We start from the raw sequence: 27,712 nt of genomic DNA, 5'->3' as shown, positions 1-27,712 counted from the left end.
CTCCCTCTCCCCCCTCCCTCACTCCCTCACCACCCCCCCCCACTCTCTCTCCCCCCCTCACTCCCCTCCCTCACTCCCTCTCCCCCCCTCACTACCCACCTCACCCCCCCCCCTCACTCCCCTCCCTCACTCCCTCTCCCCCCCCTCACTACCCACCTCACCCCCCCCTCACTCCCTCTCCCCTCACTCCCCTCGCGCCTCCCCCCCTCCCTCTCCCTCCCTCACTCCCCCTCCCTCACTCCCCCTCCCTCACTCCCCCTCCCTCACTCCCCCCTCCCTCTCTCCCCCCTCCCTCTCTCCCCCCCCCTCTCCCCCCCCCCTCACTCCCCCCCTCACTCCCTCACTCCCCCCCCTCACTCCCTCCCACTCCCCCCTCCCCCTCTCCCCCTCACCCCCCCCCTCACTCCCTCTCCCCCCCTCCCCACCTCATCCCCCCCCTCCCTCCGGGAGTAGATGGGTGGATGGGGAAAGTGGGCGGGGCGAAGTTACAAAGGGGCGGTGTTAAAAAAAAGAGGGGGGGGGGGCGGTGTTTAAATGGGGGGCGGGTGTCAAAAAAGGTGGGGGCGGTGTGAGAAAAAGGGAGGCGGTAAGGTAGAGGGGCGGGGCATGACGTGAGAGGGGCGTGGCATGAAATGAGAGGGGCGTGGCATGAAGTGAGAGGGCGTGGTATGACGTGAGAGGGGCGGGGCATGAAGCGAGGGGCGTGGCATGAAGCGAGAGGGGGCGTGGCATGACGTGAGAGGGGCGTGGCATAAAGTGAGAGGGGCGTGGCATTAAGTGAGAGGGGCGTGGCATTAAGAGGGGCGTGGCATGAAGTGTGAGGGGCGTGGCATGAAGTGAGAGGGGCGTGCCATGATGTGAGAGAGGGGCGTGGCATGACGTGAGAGAGGGGCGTGGCATGAAATGAAAGGGGCGTGGCATGAAGTGTGATGGGCGTGGCATGAAGTGAGAGGGGCGTGGCATGAAGTGAGAGGGGCGTGGCATGAAGCGAGAGGGGCGTGGCATGAAGTGAGAGAGGGGCGTGGCATGAAGTGAGAGGGGTGTGGCATGAAGTGAGAGAGGGGCGTGGCATGAAGTGAGAGAGGGGCGTGGCATGGAAGTGAGAGGGGCGTGGCATGAAGTGAGAGAGGGGCGTGGCATGAAGTGTGAGGGGCGTGGCATGAAGTGAGAGGGGCGTGGGATGACAGGAGAAGGGCGTGGCATGAAGCGAGAGGGGCGTGGCATGAAGTGAGAGGGGCGTGGCATGAAGTGAGAGGGGCGTGACATGAAGTGAGAGGGGCGTGGCATGAAGTGAGAGGGGCGTGGCATGAAGTGAGAGGGGCGTGGCATGAAGTGAGAGGGGCGTGGCATGTGAGTGACCACAGCGAGGAAGGATGCCCAGGGCGGTGAGGGGCAGCTGGGGGCGGTTGTAGGCGAGGGGAGGCTTCACAGCGGCCTCCTCTTGCAGGTGATGGCGCAGACGATGAGGGTCACCTCCACGGCGGCGGGGAGAGCACTGGGGGGGGGGGGGGGAGACACGGGGAGAGGGAGGGGGGGTTAGTGGGTGGGGGGGTTAGTGGGTGGGGGGGTTAGTGGGTGGGGGGGTGAGAGAGAAAGTGGGTGGGAGAGTGGGTGGGTGAGTGTGTGGGTGAGTGAGTGGGTGAGTGAGTGAGTGGGTGAGTGAGTGGGTGAGTGGGAGAGTGGTTAAGTGGGTGAGTGAGTGGGTGGGTGAGTGGGGGGTGAGTGAGTGGGTGAGTGAGTGAGTGGGTGAGTGTGTGGGTGAGTGGGTGAGTGAGTGAGTGGGTGAGTGAGTGAGTGGGTGAGTGAGTGGGTGAGTGGAAGAGTGGTGAGTGAGTGGGTGAGTGAGTGAGTGAGTGGGTGAGTGGTGAGTGAGTGGGTGAGTGAGTGGGAGAGTGGTGAGTGAGTGGGTGGGTGAGTGAGTGCGTGAGTGGGTGAGTAAGTGGGTGAGTGAGTGAGTGAGTGGGCGAGTGGGTGAGTGGGTGAGGTGAGTGGGTGAGTGAATGAGTGGGTGAGTGAGTGGGTGAGTGAATGAGAGGGTGCGTGAGTGAGTGGGTGAGTGAGTGAGTGAGTGGGTGAATGAGTGAGTGAGTGGGTGAGTGAGTGTGTGGGTGAGTGGGTGAGTGAGTGGGTGGGTGAGTGAGTGGGTGAGTGAGTGGGTGAGTGAGTGAGTGGGTGAGTGTGTGGGTGAGTGAGTGGGTGAGTGAGTGAGTGGGTGAGTGAGTGAGTGGGTGAGTGAGTGAGTGGGTGAGTGAGTGGGAGAGTGGTGAGTGAGTGAGTGGGTGAGTGAGTGGGTGAGTGGGTGAGTGAGTGGGTGGGTGAGTGAGTGAGTGGGAGAGTGAGTGGGTGAGTGAGTGGGTGAGTGGGAGAGTGGTGAGTGAGTGGGTGGGTGAGTGAGTGAGTGGGTGGGTGAGTGGTGAGTGAGTGGGTGAGTGAGTGGGTGAGTGAGTGGGTGAGTGGGAGAGTGGTGAGTGAGTGGGTGAGTGAGTGAGTGGGTGGGTGAGTGGTGAGTGAGTAGGTGAGTGCGTGAGGTGGGTGAGTAAGTGAGTGAGTGAGTGGGCGAGTGGGTGAGTGGGTGAGTGAGTGGGTGAGTGAGTGGGTGAGTGAATGAGTGGTGAGTGAGTGGGTGAGTGAATGAGTGGGTGAGTGAGTGGGTGAGTGAATGAGTGGTGAGTGAATGAGTGGGTGAGTGAGTGGGTGAGTGAATGAGAGGGTGAGTGAGTGAGTGGGTGAGTGAGTGAGTGAGTGGGTGAATGAGTGAGTGAGTGAGTGGGTGAGTGAGTGTGTGGGTGAGTGGGTGAGTGAGTGGGTGGGTGAGTGAGTGGGTGAGTGAGTGGGTGAGTGAGTGAGTGGGTGAGTGTGTGGGTGAGTGAGTGGGTGAGTGAGTGAGTGGGTGAGTGAGTGAGTGGGTGAGTGAGTGAGTGAGTGGGTGAGTGAGTGGAGGAGGTGGTGAGTGAGTGAGTGGGTGAGTGAGTGGGTGAGTGGGTGAGTGAGTGGGAGAGTGGTGAGTGAGTGGGTGGGTGAGTGAGTGAGTGGGAAAGTGAGTGGGTGAGTGAGTGGGTGAGTGGGAGAGTGGTGAGTGAGTGGGTGGGTGAGTGAGTGAGTGGGTGGGTGAGTGGTGAGTGAGTGGGTGAGTGAGTGGTGAGTGGGAGAGTGGTGAGTGAGTGGGTGAGTGAGTGAGTGGGTGGGTGAGTGGTGAGTGAGTAGGTGAGTGCGTGAGTGGGTGAGTAAGTGAGTGAGTGAGTGGGCGAGTGGGTGAGTGGGTGAGTGAGTGAGTGAGTGGGTGAGTGAGTGGGTGAGTGAATGAGTGGGTGAGTGAGTGGGTGAGTGAATGAGTGGGTGAGTGAGTGGGTGAGTGAGTGAGTGAGTGGGTGAATGAGTGAGTGAGTGAGTGGGTGAGTGAGTGAGTAGGTGAGTGAGTGAGTGAGTGGGTGAGTGAGTGTGTGGGTGAGTGGGTGAGTGAGTGAGTGGGTGAGTGAGTGGGTGGTGAGTGAGTGGGTGAGTGAGTGGTGAGTGAGTGGGTGAGTGAGTGAGTGAGTGGTGAGTGAGTGAGTGACTGAGTGGCTGAGTGAGTGAGTGAGCGAGTGAGTGGGTGAGTGAGTGGGTGAGTGAGTGAGTGTGAGGTGAGTGAGTGTCTGAGTGAGTGGTGATGGAGTGGTGAGTGAGTGGGTGAGTGGGTGAGTGAGTGGCTGAGTGAGTGTGTGTGTGAGATGGTGAGTGAGTGAGTGGGTGAGTGAGTGGGTGTGTGGGTGAGTGAGTGAGTGAGTGACTGACTGAGTGGGTGAGTGAGTGGTGAGTGAGTGGGTGAGTGGGTGAGTGAGTGAGTGGGTGAGCGTGAGAGTGAGTGACTGAGTGGGTGAGTGGGTGAGTGAGTGGGTGTGTGGGTGAGTGAGTGGGTGAGTGAGTGAGCGGTGAGTGAGCGGTGAGTGAGTGGTGAGTTAGTGGGTGAGTGTGTGGGTGAGTGAGTGAGTGGGTGAGTGAGTGAGTGGTGAGTGAGTGGGTGAGCGTGTGAGTGAGTGGGTGGGTGAGTGAGTGGGTGAGCGTGTGAGTGAGTGAGTGACTGAGCAGTGAGTGACTGAGTAGTGAGTGACTGAGTAGTGAGTGGTGAGTGTCTCTCACCTACACAAGGTGAACACAGCCCAGTACGTGCTAAGAGGCCATCCCTCGAGCAGGAAGAACGAGAGAGTGGTGAGTGAGTGGTGAGTGAGTGGTGAGTGAGCGGGTGAGTAAGTGAGTGGGTGAGCGGGTGAGTGAGTGAGTGGGTGAGTGAGTGGTGAGTGAGCGGGTGAGTGAGTGGGTGAGTGAGTGAGTGGGTGTGTGAGTGAGTGGGTGAGTGAGTGAGTGGGTGAGTGTGTGAGTGGTGAGTGACTGAGTGGGTGAGTGGGTGAGTGAGTGGTGAGTGAGTGACTGAGTGAGTGTGTGAGTGACTGAGTGAGAGAGTGAGTGGGTGAGTGAGTGGTGAGTGAGTGGTGAGTGTGTGGTGAGTGACTGAGTGACTGAGTGAGTGGGTGAGTGAGTGACTGAGTGAGTGGGTGAGTGAGTGAGTGAGTGGTGAGTGAGTGACTGAGTGTGTGAGTGGGTGAGTGAGTGACTGAGTGAGTGAGTGAGTGACTGAGTGACTGAGTGGTGCGTGACTGAGTGGCTGAGTGTGTGAGTGAGCGAGTGACTGAGTGAGTGACTGACTGAGTGACTGACTGACTGAGTGGTGAGTAGTGAGTGAGTGAGTGGTGAGTGACTGACTGAGTAGTGAGTGGTGAGTGAGTGAGTGAGTGACTGAGTGAGTGACTGAGTGACTGAGTGAGTGACTGAGTGACTGAGTGGTGAGTGAGTGACTGAGTGAGTGACTGAGTGAGTGACTGAGTGACTGAGTGGTGAGTGAGTGACTGAGTGAGTGTGTGTGAGTGTGTGTGTGAGTGACTGAGTGGTGAGTGAGTGGTGAGTGGTGAGTGAGTGGTGAGTGACTGAGTGACTGAGTGAGTGACTGAGTAGTGACTGAGTAGTGACTGAGTGGTGAGTGAGTGGTGAGTGAGTGGTGAGTATCTCTCACCTACAGAAGGTGAACACAGCCCAGTACGTGCTAAGAGGCCATCCCTCCAGCAGGAAGAATGAGAGAGTGGTGAGTGTGTGGTGAGTGGTGAGTGAGTGGCTAAGTGACTGAGTGAGTGACTGAGTGACTGAGTCAGTGAGTTGTGAGTGAGTTGGTGAGTGAGTGACTGACTGACTGAGTGACTGAGTGAGTAAGTTGTGAGTGACTGAGTGACTGACTGAGTGTGTGAGTGACTGAGTGCCTGAGTGAGTGACTGAGTAGTGAGTGTGTGAGTGACTGAGTGAGTGACTGAGTAGTGAGTGACTGACTGAGTGGTGAGTGAGTGGTGAGTGTCTCTCACCTACAGAAGGTGAACACAGCCCAGTACGTAGTAAGGGGCCATCCCTCGAGCAGGAAGAATGAGAGAGTGAGTGTGTGTGTGAGTGAGTGAGTGGTGAGTGAGTGGTGAGTGAGTGAGTGGGTGAGTGAGTGACTGAGTGACTGAGTGGTGAGTGACTGAGTGAGTGACTGGGTGAGTGACTGAGTGGTGAGTGGGTGAGTGAGTGACTGGGTGAGTGACTGAGTGTGTGAGTGACTGAGTGAGTGAGTGACTGAGTGACTGAGTAGTGAGTAGTGAGTGGTGAGTATCTCTCACCTACAGAAGGTGAACACAGCCCAGTACGTAGTAAGAGGCCATCCCTCCAGCAGGAAGAACGAGAGAGTGGTGAGTGAGTGAGTGTGTGAGTGGTGAGTGAGTGACTGAGTGACTGAGTGAGTGAGTGACTGACTGAGTGAGTGACTGAGTGAGTGAGTAGTGAGTGAGTGAGTGGTGAGTGAGTGGTGAGTGTGTGAGTGAGTGGTGACTGAGTAGTGAGTGAGTGAGTGACTGAGTGGCTGAGTGTGTGAGTGAGCGAGTGACTGAGTGAGTGAGTGAGTGGCGAGTGAGTAGTGAGTGAGTGAGTGGCGAGTGAGTAGTGAGTGAGTGAGTAGTGAGTGAGTGAGTGGCGAGTGAGTAGTGAGTGAGTGAGTGGTGAGTGTGTCTCACCTACAGAAGGTGAACACAGCCCAGTACGTGCTAAGGGGCAATCCCTCCAGCAGGAAGAACGAGTGAGTGAGTGGTGAGTGAGTGGTGAGTGAGTGACTGAGTGACTGACTGAGTGACTGAGTGACTGAGTGAGTGAGTGACTGACTGACTGAGTGAGTGACTGAGTGAGTGGCTGAGTGACTGAGTGACTGACTGAGTGACTGAGTAGTGAGTACTGAGTGAGTATCTCTCACCTACAGAAGGTGAACAGCCCAGTACGTAGTAAGGGGCCATCCCTCCAGCAGGAAGAACGAGAGAGTGGTGAGTGAGTGAGTGAGTGGTGACTGAGTGACTGACTGAGTGACTGAGTGAGTGACTGAGTGACTGAGTGACTGACTGAGTGAGTGACTGAGTGACTGAGTGGTGAGTGAGTGAGTTGTGAGTGACTGACTGAGTGAGTGACTGAGTGAGTGACTGACTGAGTGACTGAGTGAGTGTGTGAGTGACTGAGTGAGTGACTGACTGAGTGACTGACTGAGTGACTGAGTGACTGAGTGAGTGGTGAGTGAGCGGGTGAGTGAGTAGTGAGTGAGTGAGTGGTGAGTGTGTCTCACCTACAGAAGGTGAACACAGCCCAGTACGTAGTAAGAGGCCATCCCTCCAACAGGAAGAACGAGAGAGTGGTGAGTGAGTGAGTGAGTGGTGACTGAGTGACTGACTGAGTGAGTAGTGAGTACTGAGTGAGTATCTCTCACCTACAGAAGGTGAACACAGCCCAGTACGTAGTAAGAGGCCATCCCTCCAGCAGGAAGAACGAGAGAGTGAGTGGTGAGTGTGTGTGTGAGTGACTGAGTAGTGAGTGAGTGGTGAGTATCTCTCACCTACAGAAGGTGAACACAGCCCAGTACGTAGTAAGAGGCCATCCCTCCAGCAGGAAGAACGAGAGAGTGAGTGGTGAGTGAGTGACTGAGTGAGTGAGTGTGTGAGTGAGTGGTGAGTGAGTGGTGAGTGAGTAGTGAGTGAGTGAGTGGTGAGTGTCTCTCACCTACAGAAGGTGAACACAGCCCAGTATGTAGTAAGGGGCCATCCCTCCAGCAGGAAGAACGAGAGAGTGAGTGGTGAGTGAGTGACTGAGTGACTGAGTGAGTGTGTGAGTGAGTGAGTGACTGAGTGACTGAGTGAGTGAGTGACTGACTGACTGAGTGACTGAGTGAGTGTGTGAGTGAGTGAGTGACTGAGTGACTGACTGAGTGAGTGACTGACTGACTGAGTGAGTGAGTGGTGAGTGAGTGGTGAGTGAGTGGTGAGTATCTCTCACCTACAGAAGGTGAACACAGCCCAGTACGTAGTAAGAGGCCATCCCTCCAGCAGGAAGAACGAGAGAGTGAGTGGTGAGTGTGTGTGTGAGTGACTGAGTAGTGAGTGAGTGGTGAGTATCTCTCACCTACAGAAGGTGAACACAGCCCAGTACGTAGTAAGAGGCCATCCCTCCAGCAGGAAGAACGAGAGAGTGAGTGGTGAGTGAGTGACTGAGTGAGTGAGTGTGTGAGTGAGTGGTGAGTGAGTGGTGAGTGAGTAGTGAGTGAGTGAGTGGTGAGTGTCTCTCACCTACAGAAGGTGAACACAGCCCAGTACGTAGTAAGGGGCCATCCCTCCAGCAGGAAGAACGAGAGAGTGAGTGGTGAGTGTGTGTGTGAGTGAGTGTGTGTGTGAGTGAGTGGTGAGTGAGTGGTGAGTGAGTGGTGAGTGTGTCTCACCTACAGAAGGTGAACACAGCCCAGTACGTAGTAAGAGGCCATCCCTCCAGCAGGAAGAACGAGAGAGTGAGTGGTGAGTGTGTGAGTGAGTGTGTGTGTGAGTGAGTGGTGAGTGACTGTCTGAGTGACTGACTGAGTAGTGTGTGAGTGAGTGAGTGAGTGGGTGAGTGATTGAGTGAGTGACTGACTGAGTGACTGACTGAGTGACTGAGTGACTGAGTGAGTAGTGAGTGAGTGGTGAGTGTGTCTCACCTACAGAAGGTGAACACAGCCCAGTACGTAGTAAGAGGCCATCCCTCCAGCAGGAAGAACGAGAGAGTGGTGAGTGTGTGGTGAGTGAGTGAGTGAGTGGGTGAGTGAGTGAGTGAGTGGTGAGTAAGTGTGTGAGTGACTGAGTGAGTGACTGACTGACTGACTGAGTGACTGAGTGACTGACTGAGTGACTGAGTGAGTGGTGAGTGAGCGGGTGAGTGAGTGAGTGGTGAGTGAGTGGTGAGTGAGTGGTGAGTGTCTCTCACCTACAGAAGGTGAACACAGCCCAGTACGTAGTAAGGGGCCATCCCTCCAACAGGAAGAACGAGAGAGTGAGTGGTGAGTGTGTGTGTGAGTGAGTGTGTGTGTGAGTGAGTGGTGAGTGAGTGGTGAGTGAGTAGTGAGTGAGTGAGTGGTGAGTATCTCTCACCTACAGAAGGTGAACACAGCCCAGTACGTAGTAAGGGGCCATCCCTCCAGCAGGAAGAACGAGAGAGTGGTGAGTGTGGTGAGTGAGTGAGTGAGTGTGTGAGTGAGTGAGTGGTGAGTGACTGACTGAGTGACTGAGTGACTGAGTGAGTGAGTGAGTGGTTGAGTGATTGAGTGGCTGAGTGAGTGAGTGAGTGGCTGAGTGAGTGAGTGAGTGGCTGAGTGAGTGAGTGAGTGGTGAGTGACTGACTGAGTGACTGAGTGAGTAGTGAGTGAGTAGTGACTGAGTGAGTAGTGAGTACTGAGTGAGTATCTCTCACCTACAGAAGGTGAACACAGCCCAGTACGTAGTAAGGGGCCATCCCTCCAGCAGGAAGAACGAGAGAGTGGTGAGTGTGTGAGTGAGTGTGTGAGTGAATGACTGAGTGACTGAGTGGTGAGTGAGTAAGTGAGTGTGTGAGTGAGTGTGTGAGTGAGTGAGTGAGTGACTGACTGAGTGAGTGAGTGACTGAGTGACTGAGTGACTGACTGAGTGACTGAGTGAGTGGTGAGTGTGTCTCACCTACAGAAGGTGAACACAGCCCAGTACGTAGTAAGGGGCCATCCCTCCAGCAGGAAGAACGAGAGAGTGAGTGGTGAGTGACTGAGTGACTGAGTTGTGAGTGTGTGTGTGAGTGACTGAGTGAGTGACTGAATGAGTGAGTGTGTGAGTGACTGAGTGAGTGAGTGGTGAGTAGTGAGTGTGTGAGTAGTGAGTGACTGACTGAGTGACTGAGTGAGTGTGTGTGTGTGTGAGTGACTGACTGACTGACTGAGTAGTGAGTACTGAGTGAGTGTCTCACCTACAGAAGGTGAACACAGCCCAGTACGTAGTAAGAGGCCATCCCTCCAACAGGAAGAACGAGAGAGTGGTGAGTGTGTGAGTGAGTGAGTGTGTGAGTGACTGAGTAGTGAGTACTGAGTGAGTATCTCTCACCTACAGAAGGTGAACACAGCCCAGTACGTAGTAAGGGGCCATCCCTCCAGCAGGAAGAACGAGAGAGTGAGTGGTGAGTGAGTGACTGAGTGAGTGTGTGTGTGAGTGAGTGGTGAGTGAGTGGTGAGTGAGTGGTGAGTGAGTGGTGAGTATCTCTCACCTACAGAAGGTGAACACAGCCCAGTACGTAGTAAGGGGCCATCCCTCCAGCAGGAAGAACGAGAGAGTGAGTGGTGAGTGAGTGACTGAGTGAGTGAGTGAGTGGTGAGTGAGTGGTGAGTGAGTAGTGAGTGAGTGAGTGGTGAGTATCTCTCACCTACAGAAGGTGAACACAGCCCAGTACGTAGTAAGGGGCCATCCCTCCAGCAGGAAGAACGAGAGAGTGAGTGGTGAGTGAGTGTGTGAGTGACTGAGTAGTGAGTACTGAGTGTGTGTGTGAGTGGTGAGTGAGTGGTGAGTGTGTCTCACCTACAGAAGGTGAACACAGCCCAGTACGTAGTAAGGGGCCATCCCTCCAGCAGGAAGAACGAGAGAGTGGTGAGTGAGTGAGTGACTGAGTGAGTGAGTGACTGAGTGACTGACTGACTGACTGAGTGAGTGTGTGAGTGACTGAGTGAGTGACTGAGTGAGTGAGTGAGTGGTGAGTGAGTAGTGAGTGAGTGAGTGGTGAGTGAGTGAGTGGTGAGTGAGTGGTGAGTGTGTGAGTGAGTGGTGACTGAGTAGTGAGTGAGTGAGTGACTGAGTGGCTGAGTGTGTGAGTGAGCGAGTGACTGAGTGAGTGAGTGAGTGGCGAGTGAGTAGTGAGTGAGTGAGTGGCGAGTGAGTAGTGAGTGAGTGAGTGGTGAGTGTGTCTCACCTACAGAAGGTGAACACAGCCCAGTACGTGCTAAGGGGCCATCCCTCCAGCAGGAAGAACGAGAGAGTGGTGAGTGAGTGAGTGAGTGACTGAGTGAGTGAGTGACTGAGTGACTGACTGAGTGACTGACTGACTGAGTGAGTGTGTGAGTGACTGAGTGAGTGACTGAGTGAGTGAGTGAGTGGTGAGTGAGTAGTGAGTGAGTGAGTGGTGAGTGAGTGAGTGGTGAGTGAGTGGTGAGTGTGTGAGTGAGTGGTGACTGAGTAGTGAGTGAGTGAGTGACTGAGTGGCTGAGTGTGTGAGTGAGCGAGTGACTGAGTGAGTGAGTGAGTGGCGAGTGAGTAGTGAGTGAGTGAGTGGCGAGTGAGTAGTGAGTGAGTGAGTGGTGAGTGAGTGAGTGGTGAGTGAGTGGGTGAGTGAGTGGGTGGGTGAGTGGTGAGTGTGTGAGTGACTGACTGAGTGAGTGACTGAGTGGTGAGTGAGTGAGTGTGTGAGTGACTGACTGAGTGACTGAGTGACTGAGTGAGTGACTGAGTAGTGAGTGAGTGACTGACTGAGTGAGTGGTGAGTATCTCTCACCTACAGAAGGTGAACACAGCCCAGTACGTAGTAAGGGGCCATCCCTCCAGCAGGAAGAACGAGAGAGCGATGGAACCACTGGCATGAGCACACACAGCTACACAGGCACAGGGGACCCAGGAAGTCTCACACACGGGTAGAGGGGCAAGTGCAGTGATGGTGGTGATGGTGGTGGTGAGTGATGGTGAGTGATGGTGGTGAGTGATGATGGTGGTGGTAATGGTGATGGTGGGTGATGGTGGTGAGTGATGGTGAGTGATGGTGGTGGTGAGTGATGGTGGTGGTGGTGATGGTGGTGAGTGATGGTGAGTGATGGTGGTGAGTCATGGTGGTGGTGATGGTGGTGATGGTGGTGATGGTGGTAATGGTGGTGGTGAGTGATGGTGGTGGTGAGTCATGGTGGTGGTGATGGTGGTGATGGTGGTGATGGTGGTGGTGAGTGATGGTGGTGATGGTAGTGATGGTGGTGAGTGATGGTGGTGAGTGATGGTGGTGAGTGATGGTGGTGATGGTGGTGAGTGATGGTGGTGAGTGATGGTGGTGATGGTGGTGAGTGATGGTGGTGAGTGATGGTGGTGAGTGATGGTGGTGGTGAGTGATGGTGGTGATGGTGGTGATGGTGGTGGTGAGTGATGGTGGTGATGGTGGTGATGGTGGTGGTGAGTGATGGTGGTGATGGTGGTGGTGAGTGATGGTGGTGATGGTGGTGATGGTGGTGGTGGTGAGTGATGGTAGTGATGGTGGTGAGTAATGATGGTGGTGATGGTAAGTGGTGGTGAGTGATGGTGGTGATGGTGGTGATGGTGGTGAGTGATGGTGGTGATGGTGGTGATGGTGGTGAGTGATGGTGGTGAGTGATGGTGGTGAGTGATGGTGGTGAGTGATGGTGGTGAGTGATGATGGTGGTGATGGTGGTGGTGAGTGATGGTGGTGATGGTGGTGATGGTGGTGGTGAGTGATGGTAGTGATGGTGGTGAGTAATGATGGTGGTGATGGTAAGTGGTGGTGAGTGATGGTGGTGATGGTGGTGATGGTGGTGAGTGATGGTGGTGATGGTGGTGATGGTGGTGAGTGATGGTGGTGAGTGATGGTGGTGAGTGATGGTGGTGAGTGATGATGGTGGTGATGGTGGTGAGTGATGGTGAGTGATGGTGGTGATGGTGGTGGTGATGGTGGTGAGTGATGGTGAGTGATGGTGAGTGTTAGTGGTGAGTAGTGGTGAGTAGTGGTGAGTGTTGGTGGTGAGTGTTAGTGGTGAGTGATGGTGAGTGTGAGTGGTGAGTGTGAGTGGTGAGTGTTAGTGGTGAGTGTTAGTGGTGAGTGGTGAGTGTGAGTGGTGAGTTTTAGTGGTGAGTGTTAGTGGTGAGTGTGAGTGGTGAGTGTTAGTGGTGAGTGTTAGTGGTGAGTGGTGAGTGTGAGTGGTGAGTGTGAGTGGTGAGTGTTAGTGGTGAGTGTGAGTGGTGAGTGTGAGTGGTGAGTGTTAGTGGTGAGTGTTAGTGGTGAGCATTAGTGGTGAGTGTGAGTGGTGAGTGTTAGTGGTGAGTGTTAGTGGTGAGTGTTAGTGGTGAGTGTGAGTGGTGAGTGATAGGGAGTAGTGGTGAGTAGTGGTGAGTGTTAGTGGTGAGTAGTGGTGAGTGTTAGTGGTGAGTAGTGGTGAGTGTTAGTGGTGAGTAGTGGTGAGTGTTAGTGGTGAGTGATGGTGAGTAGTAGTAGTGATGGTGAGTAGTGGTGAGTAGTGGTGAGTAGTGGTGAGTGATGGTGAGTGTTAGTGGTGAGTGATGGTGAGTGTTAGTGGTGAGTGTTAGTGGTGAGTAGTGGTGAGTAGTGGTGAGTGATGGTGAGTGTTAGTGGTGAGTAGTGGTGAGTGTTAGTGGTGAGTAGTGGTGAGTAGTGATGGTGAGTAGTGGTGAGTAGTGGTGAGTGTTAGTGGTGAGTAGTGGTGAGTGATGGTGAGTAGTGGTGAGTAGTGGTGAGTGATGGTGAGTGTTAGTGGTGAGTAGTGGTGAGTGTTAGTGGTGAGTAGTGGTGAGTAGTGATGGTGAGTAGTGGTGAGTAGTGGTGAGTGTTAGTGGTGAGTAGTGGTGAGTGATGGTGAGTAGTGGTGAGTAGTGGTGAGTAGTGTTGAGTGTTAGTGGTGAGTAGTGGTGAGTGTTAGTGGTGAGTAGTGGTGAGTGTTAGTGGTGAGTAGTGGTGAGTAGTGGTGAGTAGTGTTGAGTGTTAGTGGTGAGTAGTGGTGAGTGTTAGTGGTGAGTAGTGGTGAGTAGTGGTGAGTAGTGTTGAGTGTTAGTGGTGAGTAGTGGTGAGTGTTAGTGGTGAGTGTTAGTGGTGAGTAGTTACACAGTAGTCCCTGTGTGTAGTTGAGGGTGGTGATGGTGGTGATGGTGAGTGATGGTGGTGATGGTGGTGATGGTGAGTGATGGTGAGTGATGGTGAGTGTTAGTGGTGAGTAGTGGTGAGTGTTAGTGGTGATGGTGGTGATGGTGAGTGATGGTGGTGAGTAGTGGTAAGTAGTAGTGGTGAGTAGTGGTGAGTAGTGGTGAGTAGTGTTGAGTGTTAGTGGTGAGTAGTGGTGAGTGTTAGTGGTGAGTGTTAGTGGTGAGTAGTTACACAGTAGTCCCTGTGTGTAGTTGAGGGTGGTGATGGTGAGTGATGGTGAGTGTTAGTGGTGAGTAGTGGTGAGTAGTGGTGAGTGTTAGTGGTGATGGTGGTGATGGTGAGTGATGGTGGTGAGTAGTGGTAAGTAGTAGTGGTGAGTAGTGGTGAGTAGTGGTGAGTGTTAGTGGTGAGTGTTAGTGGTGAGTAGTGGTGAGTAGTGGTGAGTAGTGTTGAGTGTTAGTGGTGAGTGTTAGTGGTGAGTAGTGGTGAGTAGTTACACAGTAGTCCCTGTGTGTAGTTGAGGGTGGTGATGGTGGTGATGGTGAGTGTTAGTGGTGAGTAGTGGTGAGTAGTAGTGGTGAGTAGTGGTGAGTGTTAGTGGTGAGTAGTGGTGAGTAGTTACACAGTAATCCCTGTGTGTAGTTGAGGGTGGTGATGGTGAGTGATGGTGAGTGTTAGTGGTGAGTAGTGGTGAGTGTTAGTGGTGAGTGTTAGTGGTGAGTAGTGGTGAGTAGTGGTGAGTAGTTACACAGTAATCCCTGTGTGTAGTTGAGGGTGGTGATGGTGAGTGATGGTGAGTGTTAGTGGTGAGTAGTGGTAAGTAGTAGTGGTGAGTAGTGTTGAGTGTTAGTGGTGAGTAGTGGTGAGTGTTAGTGGTGAGTAGTGGTGAGTAGTTACACAGTAATCCCTGTGTGTAGTTGAGGGTGGTGACTCCACTCAGGAAACCCAACAACTCCACAGCGAAGAGGGCGATGGTGACAGAGAGCGCCACGGTGAGTCTACAACAACAACAACATCAACAACAACATCATCATCATCAACATCAACAACAACAACATCATCAACTTCAACAACATCATCATCAACATCAACAACATCATCAACAACATCAACATTAACAACATCAACAACAACATCAACAACAACAACATCAACAACAACATCAACAACATCAACAACATCATCAACATCAACAACAACAACAACATCAACATCATCATCAACAACAACAACATCATCAACTTCAACAACATCATCATCAACATCAACAACATCAACAACATCATCAACAACATCAACATTAACAACATCAACATTAATAACATCAACAACAACATCAACAACAACAACATCAACAACAACATCAACAACAACATCAACAACAACATCAACAACAACATCAACAACATCAACATCAACAACATCAACATCATCAACATCATCAACAACAACAACATCAACAACATCAACAACAACAACATCATCAACAACAACATCAACAACATCAACAACAACAACAACAACAACAACATCAACAACATCAACAACAACATCAACAACAACATCATCATCAACAACAACATCAACAACAACATCATCATCAACAACATCATCATCATCAACATCATCATCAACAACATCAACAACATCAACATCAACAACATCATCACGGTGAGTCTACAACATCAACAACATCAACAACATCAACAACAACATCATCATCAACAACATCATCATCAACAACATCATCATCAACAACATCATCATCATCAACATCATCATCAACAACATCAACAACATCAACAACATCAACATCAACAACATCATCACGGTGAGTCTACAACATCAACAACATCAACAACAACATCATCATCAACAACAACATCAACAACAACATCATCATCAACAACATCATCAACATCATCATCAACAACATCAACATCATCAACAACATCAACATCAACAACATCATCACGGTGAGTCTACATCAACAACATCAACAACAACATCATCATCAACAACATCATCAACATCATCATCATCAACATCATCATCATCAACAACATCAACAACATCAACATCAACAACATCATCATCATCAACATCATCATCATCAACAACATCAACATCATCAACAACATCAACAACATCATCACGGTGAGTCTACAACATCATCAACATCAACAACAACATCACCATCGACAACATCAACAACAACATCAACAACATCAACATCATCAACAACAACATCAACAACATCATCACGGTGAGTCTACAACATCATCAACATCAACAACAACATCAACAACAACATCATCATCAACAACATCATCAACATCATCAACATCAACAACATCATCAACATCATCAACATCAACAACATCAACATCATCAACAACATCAACATCATCAACAACATCACGGTGAGTCTACAACATCATCACCATCAACAACAACATCACCATCAACAACATCATCAACAACATCATCAACATCAACAACATCATCACGGTGAGTCTACAACATCATCACCATCAACAACATCAACATCATCATCAACAACATCAACAACATCAACATCAACAACATCATCATCAACATCATCACGGTGAGTCTACAACATCAACATCATCATCAACAACAACAACATCACCATCAACAACATCATCAACAACATCACCATCATCAACATCATCACCACGGTCAGTCTACAACATCATCAACATCATCATCATCACTCACCATCACTCACCATCACTCACCAACATCAACATCAACAACATCATCATCACCATCACTCACCACCATCAACATCACCACGGTGAGTTTACAACATCAACAACATCATCACCAACATCATCAACAACAACATCATCATCATCATCACTATCACAACCATCAACAACATCATCACTACCATCAACAACATCAACATCATCACGGTGAGTCTACAACATCATCACCATCATCATCACTCACCATCACTCACCACCATCAACATCAACAACATCATCATCAACAACATAAACATCATCACGGTGAGTCTACAACATCAACAACATCAACATCATCATCACTACCATCAACATCATCACGGTGAGTCTACAACATCAACAACATCACCAACATCACCACCATCAACAACATTAACATCACTCACCACCATCACTCACCATCAACATCAGCAACATCACCACCATCAACATCACCATCATCAACATTAACATCACTCACCACCATCACTCACCATCAACATCAACAACATCACCATCAACATCACCATCATCAACAACAACATCACCATCAACAACATAATCAACATCAACAACATCACTCACCATCAACATCATCATCACCATCAACATCATCACCAACATCATCACCATCAACATCACCATCAAACAACATTAACATCACTCACCACAATCACTCACCATCAACAACAACATCACCATCAACATCACTCACCAGCATCAACATCATCACTCACCATCACTCACCATCATCAACATCACCATCACCACCATCACCACCACCACCATCACCACCATCACCACCACCATCACCACCACCATCACCACCATCACCACCACCACCATCACCACCACCACCATCACCACCACCACCATCACCACCATCACCACCATAACCACCATCACCACCATCACCACCACCACCATCACCACCACCATCACCACCACCATCACCACCACCATCACCACCACCACCACCATCACCACCACCACCATCACCACCACCATCACCACCACCACCATCACCACCATAACCACCATCACCACCATCACCACCACCATCACCACCACCATCACCACCATCACCACCATGGTAAGTGTGATGCTTACTCTGTCTCCTTGCTGGTGACTTCTGCTTTGGTGGCTTCTAGAGGCAAACTCCCCAACACACTAACCTCCTGCTGGGACATACAGTGTCAGATTCACTCACTCAGTCACTCACTCAGTCACACACTCACCCACTCAGTCACTCACTCACCCACTCACACACTCACTCACACACTCACTCAGTCACTCAATCACCCACTCACACACTCACTCACTCACCCACTCACTCACACTCACTCACCCACTCACTCACTCACCCCCTCACTCACTCACTCACCCCCTCACTCACTCACCCCCTCACTCACACACACACTCACCCACTCACACACCCACTCCCTCACTCACCCACTCACCCCCTCACTCACTCACCCACCCACCCCCTCACTCACCTACTCACTCACACCCTCACTTACTCACTCACTCACCCACTCACTCACCCACTCACTCACTCACCCACTCACTCACTCACCCACTCACTCACTCACCCACTCACTCACCCACTCACTCACTCACCTACTCACCCACCCACTCACCCACTCACTCACTCACCCACTCACTCACTCACACTCACTCACCCACTCACTCACCCACTCACTCACTCACCTACTCACCCACTCACTCACTCACACTCACTCACTCACCCACTCACTCACTCACCCACTCACTCACTCACACTCACTCACTCACCCACTCACTCACTCACCCACTCACTCACCCACTCACTCACTCACCCACTCACTCACCCACTCACTCACTCACCCACCCACTCACTCACTCACCCACTCACCCCCTCACTCACTCACCCACTCACTCACTCACCCACTCACTCACCCACTCACTCACTCACCCACTCACTCACCCACTCACTCACTCACCCACCCACTCACTCACCCACTCACTCACTCACCCACTCACCCCCTCACTCACTCACCCACTCACTCAACCACCCACTCACTCACCCACCCCCTCACGTCTCTGTACCGAGTGAAATTTTCTCCCAAAAACAACCGCCGACTCAAAACAAAACGCCGCTGTTCATAATCAACCTCCAAACCACATCAACCTTAGTCGCAGCAGCAGCAATAGCAGCAACAGCGGTGTAACAATAACCATTTTAAAACCTTAAACTCGTCCACAAAGACGCAAAGAAGACGCGGATTTTCTAGAGCGAAGGGAGATCACCTTGGACCAAAATATCGTGACCACCACAACTAAATGCGACACCATCGTGAGGAAACGGGCGGGAACGACGCCGCTGATGGCGGGCATCTCTCCCAAAATGATAAAAAAAAACAACAAAACTTCGCAAAAATGAACAATAAATAAGCGATAATTACGAGCGGAGCGTGAAGACTGGGCCAAGACTAGGCCCAAAGCCTACAGGAAACTCCCTGAGGGGAAACGTAACTCGCGCGTTCGGCGGCAATTATTGTTCGCCGCTTTGTTTAAACGTTCGAGTTGACCGCGGCGAGGGTAGAAAACGTCTTAAGAGTTTAGTTTATGTTTTTTTTTAAACCGCGTGGTTTAGTTTCGTTTTAAAGCTTTTTAAAAGTTTCGCGGGGTGATGTTTTGCGGCCTTCCGTTGCAGGCTTCTAGGCCCGTTGCCATGGTGACGCGTCTCCACCCCCCCAAGCCCAACCCCCCAAGCCCAACCCCCTCATTTTAAAACTTTATAATATTTATAGCTTACGTAATCTATTTGTAAGCTCGTCGATCGATTAATCGATCGATCGACGAGCTTTTTATTAAGGTGGCACGCTTATCGATTTGGTTTTATTGTGTTAAGGATTGTAAGCGACGTTCACGTTGAACGCTGATTGGTTGCCACGGGGGTCGAGTGGGCGAGGCTATGTTAATGAGGCGAGTTATGTAAATTATGGAGGGTATATTGTTGTAGTACGGAGTTAGACTGATGGCCTTAATCTTAGTTGTCTTGTGGTTGTTGTTGTAGTACGGAGTTAGACTGATGGCCTTAATGTAAGTTGTCTTGTGGTTGTTGTTGTAGTACTGATTTAGACTGATGGCCTTAATCTAAGTTGTCTTGTGGTTGTTGTTGTTGTACGGAGTTAGACTGACGGCCTTAATCTAAGTTGTCTTGTGGTTGTTGTTGTAGTACAGAGTTAGACTGACGGCCTTAATCTAAGTTGTCTTGTGGTTGTTGTTGTAGTACGGAGTTAGACTGATGGCCTTAATCTAAGTTGTCTTGTGGTTGTTGTGGTTGTTGTTGACTTTGAATCCCACTGGGATTTATTGGCACGCAGCGTTTGGCGGTGCACACGGTGGGATTTTAATTTTTTCCGGGAATATTTTTGCCGATTATTTTTTTCCCACCCCAATCGATTTTCTGCTTTGCACAGTCAACACACACACACACGTAGTAGTCGCTTTAAGATGTTCCGTTCTCGTTCGTGTTTTTAGTTTCATTTGTTGTGGTTGCACTCCGATTCAAGAGCCGAATGGCTCACAGGCATTTACACCAAAAAAATAAATGAAAACTTAATTTTTAAAGACCACTCAGCATGGAGAGACACCCGAACACGTGGCTGGACGATACCAACTTCAAATTTATTGAGGGGGGAGAGGGGTTGGTTAAGAGGGGGGGGGGCGGGAGTTGGGAGAGATGAACCAATCAGTCGAACACTCAATGACACCACAAAACACCCCCGCGATGGGATTGGACAAATGGACCGGTCCGGCTGATAGGCGTCTTCCATTCCAACCAGCGATTAACCAATCAGACAGAGGGGAATTTCAGGGGTGGGTGAAGAGGGTGGAGCTGGGGTTGCTGGGACACGCCCACCACGTTCCCACCACCCCCACACTCAACAATAAACCAATCAGAGCGAGGAATTCCCGGGGTGGAGCTAGGGTTGCTGGTACACGCCCACCACGTACTCACCCACCCCCCACTCAACACTAACCCAATCAGAGCGGGGAATTCCCGGGGTGGGGCTAGGGTTGCTGGGACACGCCATGTACCCCCCCCCCCCCACTCAACAATAAACCAATCAGAGCGGGGAATTCACGGGGTGGGAGGGTGGATCTATGGTTTTGGGACACGCCCACCTCGCCACCCCCACCCACCAATGAACCAATCAGAATAGGGAATTCTCGTGATGGGTGGGGAGTTGCGGATGTTAGGAAACGCCCATCTCATGCCAGCAAGGAACCAATCAGAGGATAACTCCCATTTTGGGGGATAAAGGGGGTTGAACTACAGTTGGGGGTAGGCGTGGTCCTGAAAGCTGTGACCACGCCCCCCCCTCGGCCCGGTATTAACCAATCAAAGAGCGAGGCAATCCCCCACCCGGGGGCAATGTGAAAGAGGCGTGGCTTTAAAGTGCTCGTGTTTACTTTGCACTACAAAGTCGGTGGGGGTGTGAGTGTGTAGGTGTGCAGGTGTGAGTGTGTAGGTGTGAGTAAGTGTGTGAGTGTGTAGGTGTGAGTAAGTGTGTGAGTGTGTAGGTGTGAGTAGGTGTGTGGGTGTGTGTAGGTGTGTGGGTGTGTGTAGGTGTGAGTAGATGTGTGGGTGTGAGTAGATGTGTGGGTGTGAGTAGATGTGTGGGTGTGTGTAGGTGTGAGTAGATGTGTGGGTGTGTGTAGGTGTGTGGGTGTGTGTAGGTGAATGGGTGTGTGTGAGGGTGTGGATGGATTAGTTGGTGGGTGTGTGTGCACATGGCCTGGCACAAGCGTCGTGGTGACGTCACCACCACTTAGTGGCGAATGGCGGTTGTTGTTGTTGTTGGGTGTGTGAGTGGGTGACTAAGTGCAAGTGAGTGTCAGTGAATGTGTGAGTGTGTCAGTGAGTGAGTGTGTCAGTGTGTGTCAGTGTGTGTCAGTGAGTGAGTGTGTCAGTGTGTGAGTGTGTCAGTGAGTGTGTCACTGAGTGTGTCAGTGTGTGTGTGTCAGTGAGTGTCAGTGTGTGAGTGTCAGTGAGTGTGTCAGTGTGTGAGTGTGTCAGCGAGTGTGTCAGTGTGTGAGTGAGTGTGTGAGTGTGTCAGTGTGTGAGTGAGTGTGTCAGCGAGTGTGTGAGTGAGTGTGTCAGTGTGTCAGCGAGTGTGTCAGTGTGTAAGTGTGTGAGTGTGTCAGCGAGTGTGTAAGTGTGTGAGTGTGTCAGCGAGTGTGTGAGTGAGTGTGTCAGTGAGTGTGTGAGTGAGTGAGTGTGTCAGTGAGTGTGTCAGCGAGTGTCAGTGAGTGAGTGTGTCAGTGAGTGTGTGAGTGTGTGAGTGAGTGAGTGTGTCAGTGAGTGTGTCAGCGAGTGTGTAAGTGTGTAAGTGTGTCAGCGAGTGTGTCAGTGAGTGTGTAAGTGTGTCAGTGTGCGAGTGTGTCAGTGTGTGTGTGAGTGTGTCAGTGTGTGAGTGTGTGAGTGAGTGAGTGTGTGAGTGTGTCAGTGAGTGTGTGAGTGTGTCAGTGTGTCAGTGAGTGTGTCAGTGAGTGTGTCAGCGAGTGTGTCAGCGAGTGTGTCAGCGAGTGTGTCAGGCTCCGTAGACACTCTCGTCGCTGTAGGCGATGTAGAGGAAAAAATCCTCCTCGTGATGCTCCTGCGGAGACAGAGACACGGGGACACGGGGACACGGTGAGAGAGACACGGGGACACGGTGAGAGAGACACGGTGAGAGAGACACGGAGACACAGAGACACGGAGACACGGTGAGAGAGACACGGTGAGAGAGACACGGTGAGAGAGACACGGAGACACGGTGAGAGACACGGTGAGGGAGACACAGAGACAGAGACACGGTGAGAGAGACACGGAGACACAGAGACACGGAGACACGGTGAGAGAGACACGGAGACACAGAGACACGGTGAGAGAGACACGGAGACACAGAGACACGGGGACACGGTGAGAGACACGGGGACACGGTGAGAGAGACACGGGGACACGGTGAGAGAGACACGGTGAGAGAGACACGGTGAGAGAGACACGGAGACACAGAGACACGGGGACACGGTGAGAGCGACACAGAGACACGGTGAGAGAGACACGGGGACAGGTACACAGAGACACGGGGACAGGTACACAGAGACACGGGGACACGGTGAGAGAGACACGGTGAAAGAGACACGGTGAGAGAGACACGGAGACACGGTGAGAGAGACACGGGGACACAGAGACACGGTGAGAGAGACACGGTGACACGGTGAGAGAGACACGGGGACACAGAGACACGGTGAGAGAGACACGGAGACACGGTGAGAGACACGGAAACAGACACGGAGACACGGGGAGAGACACGGGGACACGGTGAGAGAGACACGGAGACACAGAGACACGGGGACATGGTGAGAGAGACACGGTGACACGGTGAGAGAGACACGGAGACAAGGTGAGAGAGACACGGGGACACGGTGAGAGAGACACGGGGAGAGAGACACGGGGAGAGAGACACGGGGACAGAGACACGGTGAGAGAGACACGGTGAGAGAGACACGGTGAGAGAGACACGGGTACACGGTGAGAGAGCCACGGGGACACGGTGAGAGAGACACGGAGACACGGTGAGAGAGACACGGAGACACGGAGACACGGTGAGAGAGACACGGAGACACGGTGAGAGAGACACGGTGAGAGAGACACGGAGACACGGTGAGAGAGACACGGAGACACAGAGACACGGTGAGAGAGACACGGACACAGAGACACGGTGAGAGAGACACGGTGAGAGAGACACGGAGACACGGTGAGAGAGACACAGAGACACGGTGAGAGAGACACGGTGAGAGAGACACGGAGACACGGTGAGAGAGACACAGAGACACGGTGAGAGAGACACGGTGAGAGAGACACGGAGACACGGTGAGAGAGACACGGGGACACAGAGACACGGTGAGAGAGACACGGTGACACGGTGAGAGAGACACAGAGACACGGTGAGAGACACGGAAACAGACACGGAGACACGGGGAGAGACACGGGGACACGGTGAGAGAGACACGGAGACACAGAGACACGGGGACATGGTGAGAGAGACACGGTGACACGGTGAGAGAGACACGGGGACACGGTGAGAGAGACACGGTGAGAGAGACACGGGGAGAGAGACACGGGGAGAGAGACACGGGGAGAGAGACACGGTGAGAGAGACACGGTGAGAGAGACACGGGTACACGGTGAGAGAGACACGGGGACACGGTGAGAGAGACACGGAGACACGGTGAGAGAGACACGGAGACACGGAGACACGGTGAGAGAGACACGGAGACACGGAGACACGGTGAGAGAGACACGGAGACACGGTGAGAGAGACACGGTGAGAGAGACACGGAGACACGGTGAGAGAGACACAGAGACACGGTGAGAGAGACACGGTGAGAGAGACACGGAGACACGGTGAGAGAGACACGGGGACACAGAGACACGGTGAGAGAGACACGGTGACACGGTGAGAGAGACACAGAGACACGGTGAGAGACACGGAAACAGACACGGAGACACGGGGAGAGACACGGGGACACGGTGAGAGAGACACGGAGACACAGAGACACGGGGACATGGTGAGAGAGACACGGTGACACGGTGAGAGAGACACGGAGACACGGTGAGAGAGACACGGTGAGAGAGACACGGTGAGAGAGACACGGAGACACGGTGAGAGAGACACGGAGACACAGAGACACGGTGAGAGAGACACGGACACAGAGACACGGTGAGAGAGACACGGTGAGAGAGACACGGTGAGAGAGACACGGAGACACGGTGAGAGAGACACAGACACGGTGAGAGAGACACAGGGAGAGAGACACGGGGAGAGAGACACGTGAGAGGGACACGGTGAGAGAGACACGGTGAGGGAGACACGGAGACACGGTGAGAGAGACACGGTGAGAGAGACACGGTGAGAGAGACACGGGGACACGGTGAGAGAGACACGGAGACACGGTGAGAGAGACACGGAGACACGGTGAGAGAGACACGGAGACACAGAGACACGGTGAGGGAGACACGGAGACACGGTGAGAGAGACACGGAGACACGGTGAGAGAGACACGGAGACACAGAGACACGGTGAGAGAGACACGGAGACACGGTGAGAGAGACACGGTGAGAGAGACACAGAGACACGGTGAGAGAGACACGGTGAGAGAGACACGGAGACACGGTGAGAGAGACACGGAGACACGGTGAGAGAGACACAGAGACACGGTGAGAGAGACACGGTGAGAGAGACACGGTGAGAGAGACACGGAGACACGGTGAGAGAGACACGGAGACACGGTGAGAGAGACACGGAGACACGGAGACACGGTGAGAGAGACACGGAGACACGGTGAGAGAGACACGGTGAGAGAGACACGGTGAGAGAGACACGGAGACACGGTGAGAGAGACACGGAGACACAGAGACACGGTGAGAGAGACACGGACACAGAGACACGGTGAGAGAGACACGGTGAGAGAGACACGGAGACACGGTGAGAGAGACACGGAGACACGGTGAGAGAGACACAGACACGGTGAGAGAGACACGGGGAGAGAGACACGGGGAGAGAGACACGGTGAGAGGGACACGGTGAGAGAGACACGGTGAGGGAGACACGGAGACACGGTGAGAGAGACACGGAGACACAGAGACACGGTGAGAGAGACACGGAGACAGGTGAGAGAGACACGGAGACACGGTGAGAGGGACACGGTGAGAGGGACACGGTGAGAGAGACACGGTGAGAGAGACACGGTGAGAGAGACACGGAGACACGGTGAGAGAGACACGGTGACACGGTGAGAGAGACACGGTGAGAGAGACACGGTGAGAGAGACACGGAGACACGGTGAGAGAGACACGGAGACACAGAGACACGGTGAGAGAGACACGGAGACACGGTGAGAGAGACACGGTGAGAGAGACACGGAGACACGGTGAGAGAGACACGGAGACACAGAGACACGGGGACACGGTGAGAGAGACACGGGGACACGGTGAGAGAGACACGGGGACACGGTGAGAGAGACACGGAGACACGGTGAGAGAGACACGGAGACACAGAGACACGGGGACACGGTGAGAGAGACACGGTGAGAGAGACACGGGGACACGGTGAGAGAGACACGGAGACACGGTGAGAGAGACACGGTGAGAGAGACACGGAGACACGGTGAGAGAGACACAGAGACACGGTGAGAGAGACACGGACACAGAGACACGGGGACACGGTGAGAGAGACACGGTGAGAGAGACACGGGGACACGGTGAGAGAGACACGGAGACACGGTGAGAGAGACACGGACACAGAGACACGGTGAGAGAGACACGGTGAGAGAGACACGGGGACACGGTGAGAGAGACACGGTGAGAGAGACACGGTGAGAGAGACACAGAGACAGAGACACGGGGACAGAGACACGGGGAGAGAAACACGGGGAGAGAGACACGGGGAGAGAGACACGGTGAGAGGGACACGGTGAGAGAGACACGGGGACACGGTGAGAGAGACACGGAGAGAGACACGGTGAGAGAGACACGGTGAGAGACACGGTGAGAGACACGGAGACACGGTGAGAGAGACACGGAGACACGGTGAGAGAGACACGGAGACACGGTGAGAGAGACACGGTGAGAGACACACGGTGAGAGACACGGTGAGAGAGACACGGAGACACAGAGACAGAGACACGGTGAGAGAGACACGGAGACACGGTGAGAGAGACACGGGGACATGGTGAGAGAGACATGGTGAGAGAGACACGGGGACACAGAGACACGGGGACACGGTGAGAGAGACACGGTGAGAGAGACACGGTGAGAGAGACACGGGGACACGGTGAGAGAGACACAGAGACACAGAGACACGGGGACACGGTGAGAGAGACACGGGGACAGGTACACGGAGACACGGTGAGAGAGACACGGGGAGAGAGACACACAGGGAGAGAGACACACAGGGAGAGAGACACACGGTGAGAGAGACACGGTGAGAGAGACACGGGGAGAGAGAGACGCGGGGAGAGAGACGCGGGGAGAGAGACGCGGGGAGAGAGACACGGGGAGAGAGAGACGCGGGGAGAGAGACGCGGGGAGAGAGACGCGGGGAGAGAGACGCTGTGAGTGAGTCTATGTCCGAGTGTGAGTGAGTCTATGTCTGTGTGAGTGAGTCTATGTCTGTGTGAGTGAGTCTATGTCTGTGTGAGTGAGTCTATGTCTGTGTGTGTGAGTCTATGTCTGTGTGAGTGAGTCTATGTCTGTGTGAGTGAGTCTATGTCTGTGTGAGTGAGTCTATGTCTGTGTGTGTGAGTCTATGTCTGTGTGAGCGAGTCTATGTCTGTGTGAGTGAGTCTACGTCTGTGTGAGTCTATGACTGTGTGTGAGTGAGTCTATGTCTGTGTGAGAGTCTATGTCTGAGTGAGTGAGTCTATGTCTGTATGAGTGAGTCTATGTCTGTGTGAGTGAGTCTATGACTGTGTGAGTGAGTCTATGACTGTGTGAGTGTGAGTTTATGACTGTGTGAGTCTATGTCTGTGTGAGTCTATGTCTGTGTGAGTGAGTCTATGACTGTGTGTGTCTATGACTGTGTGTGTGAGTCTATGTATGTGTGAGTGAGTCTATGTCTGTGTGAGTGAGTCTATGTCTGTGTGTATCTATGACTGTGTGAGTGAGTCTATGTCTGTGTGAGTCTATGTCTGTGTGTGTGAGTCTATGTCTGTGTGAGTGAGTCTATGTCTGTGTGTGAGTGAGTCTATGTCTGTGTGAGTGAGTCTATGTCTGTGTGAGTGAGTCTATGTCTGTGTGAGTGAGTCTATGACTGTGTGAGTGAGTCTATGTCTGTGTGAGTCTATGACTGTGTGTGAGTGAGTCTATGTCTGTGTGAGTGAGTCTATGACTGTGTGTGAGTGAGTCTATGACTATGTGTGTGAGTCTATGTCTGTGTGAGTGAGTCTATGTCTGTGTGAGTGAGTCTATGACTATGTGTGTGTGAGTCTATGTCTGTGTGAGTCTATGTCTGTGTGAGTGAGTCTATGTCTGTGTGAGTGTATGTCTGTGTGAGTGAGTGTATGTCTGTGTGAGTGAGTCTATGTCTGTGTGAGTGAGTCTATGTCTGAGTGTGAGTGAGTCTATGTCTGTGTGAGTGAGTCTATGTCTGTGTGAGTGAGTCTATGTCTGTGTGAGTGAGTCTATGACTGTGTGAGTGAGTCTATGTCTGTGTGAGTGAGTCTATGTCTGTGTGAGTGAGTCTATGTCTGTGTGAGTGAGTCTATGTCTGTGTGAGTGAGTCTATGTCTGTGTGAGTCTATGACTGTGTGAGTGAGTCTATGTCTGTGTGAGTCTGTGTCTGTGTGAGTGAGTCTATGTCTGTGTGAGTGAGTCTATATCTGTGTGAGTGAGTCTATGTCTGTGTGTGTGAGTCTATGTCTGTGTGGGTGAGTCTATGTCTGTGTGAGTGAGTCTATGACTGTGTGTGTCTATGACTGTGTGTGTGAGTCTATGTCTGTGTGAGTGAGTCTATGTCTGTGTGAGTGAGTCTATATCTGTGTGAGTGAGTCTATGTCTATGTGTGTGAGTCTATGACTGTGTGAGTCTATGTCTGTGTGAGTCTATGTCTGTGTGTGTGAGTCTATGTCTGTGTGGGTGAGTCTATGTCTGT

At 52.4% G+C, this 27,712-nt stretch overlaps 2 protein-coding genes and 1 long non-coding RNA gene across 4 annotated transcripts in view; 1 reads left to right on the top strand and 2 right to left on the bottom strand.

Annotated features, from left to right (window-relative positions):
* Positions 1-417: 417 nt before the first annotated feature.
* Positions 418-18,765, bottom strand: LOC116958279 (transmembrane protein 107-like). 2 transcript variants are annotated; one of them, XM_032980819.2, is made up of 5 exons: positions 18,315-18,765; positions 17,136-17,206; positions 14,170-14,270; positions 10,897-10,993; positions 418-1,495 (listed from the first exon to the last, which is right to left on the bottom strand). In XM_032980819.2, the coding sequence occupies exons 1-5, from the start codon at positions 18,399-18,401 to the stop codon at positions 1,426-1,428; spliced, it is 426 nt and encodes a 141-aa protein (XP_032836710.1). In that variant the 5' UTR covers positions 18,402-18,765; the 3' UTR covers positions 418-1,425. The 2 variants fall into 2 exon arrangements, with proteins under 2 accessions (XP_032836710.1, XP_032836711.1); XM_032980820.2 differs by having other exon boundaries at positions 419-1,495; positions 17,136-17,203.
* Positions 8,134-27,712, top strand: part of LOC142907143 (uncharacterized) — a 118,011-nt gene continuing 98,432 nt past the window's right edge. Inside the window, exon 1 of the long non-coding RNA XR_012930839.1 lies at positions 8,134-8,156. This is a non-coding gene — a long non-coding RNA (uncharacterized LOC142907143). The remainder of the gene's footprint in view (positions 8,157-27,712) is intronic.
* Positions 21,376-27,712, bottom strand: part of GABARAP (GABA type A receptor-associated protein) — a 24,297-nt gene continuing 17,960 nt past the window's right edge. The window contains exon 3 of the mRNA XM_076056303.1: positions 21,376-21,673. Within this exon, the coding sequence (XP_075912418.1) occupies positions 21,608-21,673 (66 nt within the window). The 3' untranslated portion in view covers positions 21,376-21,607. The remainder of the gene's footprint in view (positions 21,674-27,712) is intronic.

Source organism: Petromyzon marinus, chromosome 75 (genome assembly GCF_048934315.1).
Source record: "Petromyzon marinus isolate PM22_M1 ecotype Great Lakes invasive population chromosome 75, UKy_Petmar_22M1.pri1.0, whole genome shotgun sequence".
Taxonomy (NCBI): domain Eukaryota; kingdom Metazoa; phylum Chordata; class Hyperoartia; order Petromyzontiformes; family Petromyzontidae; genus Petromyzon; species Petromyzon marinus.
Note: the sequence above shows the minus strand (reverse complement) of the source record. Positions and strands in the feature narration are given on the sequence as shown.

Excerpts from the sequence above, each read along its gene's own strand:
- LOC116958279 (XM_032980819.2), bottom strand. The coding sequence starts at position 18,401 with ATGCCCGCCATCAGCGGCGTCGTTCCCGCCCGTTTCCTCACGATGGTG. Across the intron at positions 14,271-17,135 it reads GTCACCAGCAAGGAGACAGA|ACTCACCGTGGCGCTCTCTG; the intron begins GTAAGCATCACA and ends TTGTTGTTGTAG. Across the intron at positions 10,994-14,169 it reads CTACACACAGGGATTACTGT|CTGTGTGTGCTCATGCCAGT; the intron begins GTAACTACTCAC and ends GTGCCTGTGTAG.